Source organism: Habropoda laboriosa, unplaced genomic scaffold (assembly GCF_001263275.1).
Source record: "Habropoda laboriosa isolate 0110345459 unplaced genomic scaffold, ASM126327v1 scaffold297, whole genome shotgun sequence".
Lineage (NCBI taxonomy): Eukaryota > Metazoa > Arthropoda > Insecta > Hymenoptera > Apidae > Habropoda > Habropoda laboriosa.
Window position 1 is genome coordinate 7576 of NW_017100406.1, and position 7754 is coordinate 15329.

At 41.6% G+C, this 7754-nt stretch overlaps 1 protein-coding gene across 1 annotated transcript in view; it reads right to left on the reverse strand.

Moving 5' to 3' along the window:
* Nucleotides 1-289: 289 nt before the first annotated feature.
* The window catches only part of LOC108575389 (neuroendocrine convertase 2-like), a gene marked incomplete at its 3' end in the record, with an annotated part of 27208 nt that continues 19743 nt past the window's right edge, over nucleotides 290-7754 (reverse strand). Inside the window, exons 6-7 of the mRNA XM_017938167.1 lie at nucleotides 5776-6040; nucleotides 290-502 (exon numbers count right to left, since the gene is read on the reverse strand). Coding sequence (XP_017793656.1) covers nucleotides 290-502; nucleotides 5776-6040 — 478 coding nt within the window. The remainder of the gene's footprint in view (nucleotides 503-5775; nucleotides 6041-7754) is intronic.

The following is a 7754-nucleotide window of genomic DNA, read 5'->3' on the forward strand; positions in this document are numbered from 1 at the left end:
ACCTTGCACTTAGCGAACTTACATCTCGTTTAATCTGATGCTAAGGTGCCAGCTAACTATAGGCAGAAGAAGAAGAAGAAGAAAAAAAACAAGATCCATGAAAAGCACGTACAAAGTCTGGAAGCACTTAACACTTTCAGTGAATAGTTTATGACTCGTTACAACTTAACACCTTTCCTCTACACCGAACCATAAAATCTTTTTACAACTGTGGAATCTCGCGAATTCATTAGGGAGCTCTCAAGTTTCAGGGAGAGAGGGTACAACACACATAGAGATGTCCACTTACCACCTCTATAATGGGATCCTTAGCACCGTTGCTGAACGTCGATGCCAGGGTACTCGAACAGCTCTCGTCATACTGGGCGTTCTGACCGTCGTTGATGGCGCTGTTAATGCTCACCGTCCACATACTGGCCGTATAGCCATCGCAGTTACAATCGTCTTCCTCTCCTCCATCCCCGGAAGCCCACACGTAAATATTTCCTAGCCCTCGTCGACCCTGGAGTGTAGCAGAATTATAGGTTTACTTAATGCAATATACAAAGTAATATACATTAATGTAGTATCGTAAAAACGTTGCCTCTTCGTCAGTTCGTTGTATATAGAGTCAGAGTGCTGTGGATAGAGTCGAAGTGTTGTGGATAGAGTCAGAGTGCTGTAGATAGAGTCAGAAGTATTCTAGATAGAGTCAGAAGTATTCTAGATAGAGTAAGAGTATTGTGGATAGACTCAGAGCGCTGTGGATAGAGTCAGAGTATTGTAGACAGAGTCATAAGTGCTGTGAATAGAGTCGAAGTATTCTAGATAGAGTCAGAAGTACTCTAGATAGAGTAAGAGTGCTGTGGATAGAGTCGAAGTGATACAGATAGAGTCAGAGTGTTCTGCATGGAGACAGAGTGCTGTAGATAGAGTCAAAGTGTTGTAAGAGTCATTCTATAGTTGCTAAAGGTGCCTAACACCTGTCTTAGCGTTGTTCTACAGTCAAATTATCATTATATTCACTTAACATATTGTACCAATTATCGCTATACGAACAACACTTAACAATACAAATTCCACGTTAAATTTTAGTTTGTTCTCCGTTAGACATATATTCCGGACAGTGTTACAATCGAAAATATAGCAAGATATATTTCGTCAACGACAGTAGTATCCCCCCAAGGACTTCAGCCCTCGATTGGCTGTCGCTACGATGTAACGAGCTGTCATAACTCTCGTGTGCAACGACTGGTTGTTAAAGGAACGTCCCGAAACGAGGGTTGACGTTCGCCTAACACCAAATAACCATGAACACGGTTATTTGAACTTGACACTTGTCGACTACCCATTCCTTGTTTAAGAAGAACCTCGTTAAAGCATAGCAATTTAGAGATGCAAATGTTCCAAGAGATCGATCGACGCTCTAATTTCTTCTGTTTAGTTCAATTTCTTCAATCCCTCGTCGACTATTATCCAAAGACAAAGACGCGTGAATTACCGAGAACAAAGTACAGAGAGCCACACAAACGCTCGACGTTCGATGAATTTAATTGCTGGACTAATTATTCGCGGTCCATAACAAGGGTAACGAGAATCGTATCGATTCCAATACATTCCTCGAACGTCTCGACGAGATTCCTGTAATTATATTCCAAATGAAACGATCCTCTCGAGCCGTCGAGAGGAATAGAACCGTGTTTCGGGGAGGTTTTCTTCGATTCTACCCCGTTCGTTTCACTCGGAATTAGCTACGGTAACGTTGTTACGACGAACCAACGACAAAAATTTAATAAACGTTCACGACCTTTCCACGTATCCGTCCAATTAACCCGGTAATTATGTCTACGTCATCTCTGCGATCGATATTATCAACGTTTTCCTTCGAAATAAAGCGTACACTGATTGGATTCATTCTAATTATCGGCCACTTCTCGTCAACTTCCACCTGTTATTTTCTATAAAATCCGATGAAAACGAAGTAACTTCGTCTCTTCCTACGCGGGTAGAAGTTGTTGTTACATAAATATATTAAAGGTATCGAATTTTACCTGTTCCATCCACCCACAGCATTCTTATCAATTACACGATCGATAATTGAACCTTTTCATCTTTCCACCCTGAACACGACTATGGATAATTTTAATATCACCGAGGGTGTTTGAAAGGAAACTTTGATATAATAGAGGACGTTTTACGTTATTTTTTTAGAAAAGGTTTGATAGTTGAACGTCATCAACGACACATACGAAACTTCTTTGAGTTAGCACGGAGCCAAGGGGATGTTCGAAAGCGTTCAAGAGAGGATCGATCGAGAGCTGGAAGGGTGGTTTGTTTATACTCGGCTTAAGAGCCAAATGAAACGACCATCGTGGACCGCCAGAAATTCACGGCGCAATTACGAAGTTAATTAGGACACCGGTTCGCCACTTCCCCCCCTTCCCACGTAAGAAGAACTTGGCGAATTAACTTTATTACTTGCTGTACCCTTCTTTTTCTCCAAGGGGAAATATGGTTTCTCTCTACTGGAGAGGAAAACGGAAGGATATAGTCGAACGAGCGGTGAATGCGGAGATGAAAAGCTCTTTGATCAAACCTGCAAATTCTGGATAATTCTTCAAACTAGCGTTCACATTTGCTAATCGTTCCTAAGATACGTCCAAACTTTCTTACCAAAGAATTGCGAAAGCTTCAAAAATCTCTTCTTTAATTCAAAGTCCAAATTCTGATTGATCAATTTGGAAATAAGAAAGGTATCTCTAATTTAACTTTCATTTATTAAAAATTATTGGAATCCAAAAATCGTGTGAACCATATTTTCAGGGAAATATTACCTTTTATTCGCTAAAAATCATTAGACTCCAAAAATCGTGTGAACCATATTTTCAGGGGAATACTAACTTCCATTCGCTAAAAATTATTGAAACTCGAAAAATCACGTTCAAAAGCAGGAAGAGCCATATTTTCAGAGAAATACTAACTTTCATTCACCAAAAATTATCACAGACTCGAAAAATCACTTTCAAAAGCAGGAAGAGCCATATTTTCAGAGAAATACTAACTTCCATTCACTAAAATTTATTGGACTCCAAAAATCGTGCGAACCATATTTTCAGGGGAATACTAACTTCCATTCGCTAAAAATTATTGAAACTCGAAAAATCACGTTCAAAAGCAGGAAGAGCCATATTTTCAGACGCATAAGGAGATAAAGACGTCGAAAGAAAATCACACGGGGGAAGATATACATATAAGTCACGGTGCGAGGTCGGAATTCTGATCGCAAGGGAAAAGTCGGAAAATCCCTCTACGAAGGCAGGAAAATCTCGAAGAACGCGTCAGAAAACGTGAATCCTCCAGGAGATACGTGCCAGTGCGAATTGGTTATTGATCAAATTATCGTACGTGACTGGAAATACGAAGTACATCGACAAGTTCGATAGAAGACTAGCTCTTCGTTAACGAGAAGAAATTTTACGACGGCATTGTCAGTTAAGTGATAAACGTCGTACAGTATCTTCTACATATGTACTATCAGCGTAGATACACCGGGAGTAATTCGAAGAACAAGGAAAATTAATCTGGAGGAAGCCGGAAGATCGGAAGTTCACTAGCTAGCAGAATCCTGCTCGAATTCTCCGGTAAATTTCGAAAGCCCTACAAGCTTGAACTTTCAGGCGAGGAGTTTGCGGAAAGAAAGTTCTTGGGGAACAAGAACCTCGTGCGAGAAGTCTAACACGGCTGCTGAACGAATCGAACGATATAACGAATGAAAACAGTCGATTGTGAAAATTCCTGAGGTTTTAAGTCGTTCATTTTTGAAAAAAAAAGGAAGTTCGTGAAAATTAAACATTTTTATTGAAAATTTCTGTAATTTTGGACACACTTTCGCTAATATAGTCCAATAAATCTCTAGATTGCCCTAAGTTTATGACACGGTCGACTAATTTGCTATTCTTCAGGATTCCAAAATTTTATTTTCCTAGCATGTATTTAACTTTACAATCAGGAGAAACGTATGATCTCTCGTGTTTAATTCACGTGTCGTAAGCTTATTCTTCTGACAAATGAGGAACAATAGACGATCGGTTTTCGATATCTTTTAACACTTTTCTCTGTCTTCCACAGGGTAGAGTTTAAGTTTCGTAGATAAAACTGCTTATCGTCGCGCAGGATGAGAATTCCGAATTCTAAAGGACAGTACACGTTTGCTAGAACCGATTGATTCAATTTTCCTCCGCCATTTAACAAAGTTCAACGGAGTAACCGGAGACAACGATGAGCAGCAACGATTGAACAGCAACTCCAGCCCTGATAAGCGACTCCAGTTCCGACGGGCAGAGACCATTTACCACTGTGCATTGTGCTTGAAACTTAGAACTAGGTGACATCAGTTCCGCCTGTGCAGAGCGTTATCAGAAACTGATCGCGTATCACAAAGACGGAATCTCTTGGATCGATGCTTCAGCAACGCTGTTATCTCGGAGATTCCAGCTGTTGAAAGATGGACGCGGGGGATGGTAGTTGTATCGTCAGCTAGGAAACAGTTGTCACGGCAGGCCGTTTGTCAACGTAAATATTACACATGCCGTCGTTTCAGATAAAAGTTCCGCCGCGATGGTACGTGGAAGTTGGCTCTCGCGAGAAATCAGGACAGTGTCGACGCGTTGCGAAAAGGTCAGCATGGAGTTCGCGTGAAATAAAGTCTGCACACGTCCGAGCGGAATACACGTCACGTGAGAATTTTTCCCTTGGAACGCGTTTATTTACTCCCATCCCTCGAACGTGCATCGATACATCGCGGTTTTTATTCGGCCACGTTACTCGTAAATCGTACATTTTTCAAGAATTGATGTACAGAGTGATGGTGAATTAGGTGATTGGCGTTCTTTCAGTATTAACCCTAGTGCGTTCTTTCGTTCGACTGTACACTTGAGGTTTTCGGGTCTTTTTTGACCTGAAGGTCTTAGGTGTAACAATTTTTAGGTAATGAACTTTCGATGCAACGTTAAGGGAACATAAATTTGACAACAGCAAAAGTAATTAAAAAGATAAGAAGGCGATGGGTCAAAAAAGACCCGAAGACCGCTCTAGGGTTAAGAAGATGGTAGCAGATTTGTAGCGTAGATATGGTGGCAAAGTTAGGGCACCTATTTCGGTGTCACTTGTATTCTTTTTTTTTTTTTTTTTTTACTAACTATTTTGTGATAATTTTTGAGACTTTTGGGAGTAAGCCGTGTCCTTGTGTAATTATTTTTCCAACATTTCACCAGCATTGCAGGCTTCATCAGTGTCTCCAGGCTCCCTTGGGAAAATAATTGTATAAGGATACGGCTTACACCCGAAAGCCTTAAGAGTAAGCGTGATAGCTTGAAATCTCTAATTTTGTGGTAAGAAATTTGTAAACTTAAATTAGACGAATACAGTGTACCGAATTAACCCTTTACACGATAATTCAGTTAACGAGAAACTTTGGAAAGCATTCTAAATAATTTTGTGGGAAGAAATTTGTAGACCTAAATTACACGAATTAACCCTTTTCGCCACAATTAACCTAACGAGAAACTTTGATAATCGTTATAAATATGCGCGAATTTTGCACGGACGAAAATTTGGCAAATAATTTGAGAATGGACGTTCGGAGGTGCGGCAGTTTGGATGGTAGCAATAAATAACCGCAAGCGACGTTTCAAGGCAGGAGGGTTCGTTTCAACCCTCACGCACGGCCTTCGTTGAGGCCGGTAAGAGGATTCCTATCGATGATGAGAGGGGCAAAAACGTGACACTAATACGCACCTCATTAACGCCGCGCACGATGGCCCTCATCGTCGCGTTCCGTGGCCCGTCCACGGTCTTCCCGTCGTCAGTCGGTCCCCATGAGGCACTATAAATGTCTATGAGGTCAGGTTCGTGTCCCATGCTGTTAGCTTCGATCAGATCGGTCATATACGGCTGATCCAACATTCGGATCCCAGCGACTTTCGAGTCGTAAGCGACGCCTACGCCGCAGACGCCATTATCACGAGCAGCGGCCACTTCTCCGGCGCATCTGGTCCCGTGGCTTTCAAGAAAAACAACCTTTAATTAGATCCAACGTCGCTCCTTGCCTCGCCGAGCTGTAAAAATATTTTTCCAAAGGATCGTCCTACCCCTAAGTTGGAAATCTGTCTGTTATCTGGAACGTTTAACCGTGATTAGAGCTCGTCGAGCTGGTTCAATCTAAGATCAAAATGGCGACGTGGGTGTTGAATAATAAACGATAAATTCTATCGTTCTTTTGGTTCACTTAACGCGTTGTGTGGTGTATACTGTTTGTTTAGAATAAGAGAACGTGAGTGTTGCGTCGCACGCAAATTCACAAGAGCTCGCTTCGGTCTGGCGGATTATAGCCATAAAAATCATTAGTCACCTTAGGACTTCACTTCGGCAGATCAGATCTTGGTCTACCCTGCGCCGCGCGGTAGGTACCGTTTTCGGGGCTGGCAATTTTACATTAACAAATTCGGTCCCCCGAAAGCGGCTCACAGGCATCCCCTTCTCCCAAGAACCCTGATTGGTGGATGACCACTGCACAAAATTGTATAAGGAGCGAGCTCACCCTCGCCCGACAGATCAGATCTCAAATAAGCATCAATAAAAAAGAACAGTCTCCATATACCTTCTCAACGAGGTTCAGAATCGTTAAATCAAGGCTGGACCACAGCGAGCTCTGAACCGAACAAGGTCGAACGCTCGTAACAGTGAGGAAAAGGGACGGAGAAGATCTAGGTACGGAGATTAGGAGTAATTTACCTCGTTTCGGTAGATTTGAACGATAAAATAACGCGTTGTGCGGCGTGTATTGCTTGATTAAAATAAGTGAACATTAGGATAAGAGACAGAGAAGATCGTGAAATTGCAGGGATCACTGTTCATCTCAGTGGTAAATAATTCTGAAAGTTGCTAACTTTTGTCGGGAATTATTTGTGCAACTTGCATTGCACAGTGATTCGAAACTTTTGACCTGAAGTGAAAAAGGAACAGATTTTTAACGAAGAAGACAGAATTCCTTCTTTCAGAAATAACGAGGCCTCGCTACAGGTGACTCCTTCATTATCTTCAGGTGAAGAAATACAAACTTTGCCTGTTAAAATAAAAAAAAAAGGAGAAAGAGACCTAACCTGGACTCTAACTTGCGTACAGATTCATTCTCGCCCTTAGTATCCTCCCCAAGATTTATTTTCCTTTCCTAGGAAAAGTGCGTTCTGGACCCATTCAGCGTTCAGAATCGCTTTCCTCCTTCGTCGAACCGTTCCTGTTTCCTTCTCTATCTTATAAACGAAGGACAGACGAAAGTAAAACCCCATTACAATTCTAAAAACGGTAAATCAATCGGAGGACAGAAGAAAAACTCCATATTTCAAAAATCTTTTCTTCATTCATCCCTTATGTGTAAGAATCTCCATGCAACCTTTCTCTTTAAACGAAAATCCACATTTTTCCTCTCGCGAGGATACGAGAAATCTCTGCTAACACTGGAATTTAATGAAAACTTTTATGAACCTACAACACATCTCCAACAAGGCAGCCAGGAAATTATCAAAAACGTTATTAGCTGTTTACACGCGCCAGCTTTGAACAACTGCCGACTGGAATACGCATCTGGTGCCGCACCGGTTTAATAGGTACCGCAAATGGCCCGCGATAAATACGATTTTATTATGTAATTTGCAGCTAAGTCGTGGCTGGATTGCCTCCGACGACATTTCCCGTGATTTAACGCCGCTGTTCTTCTG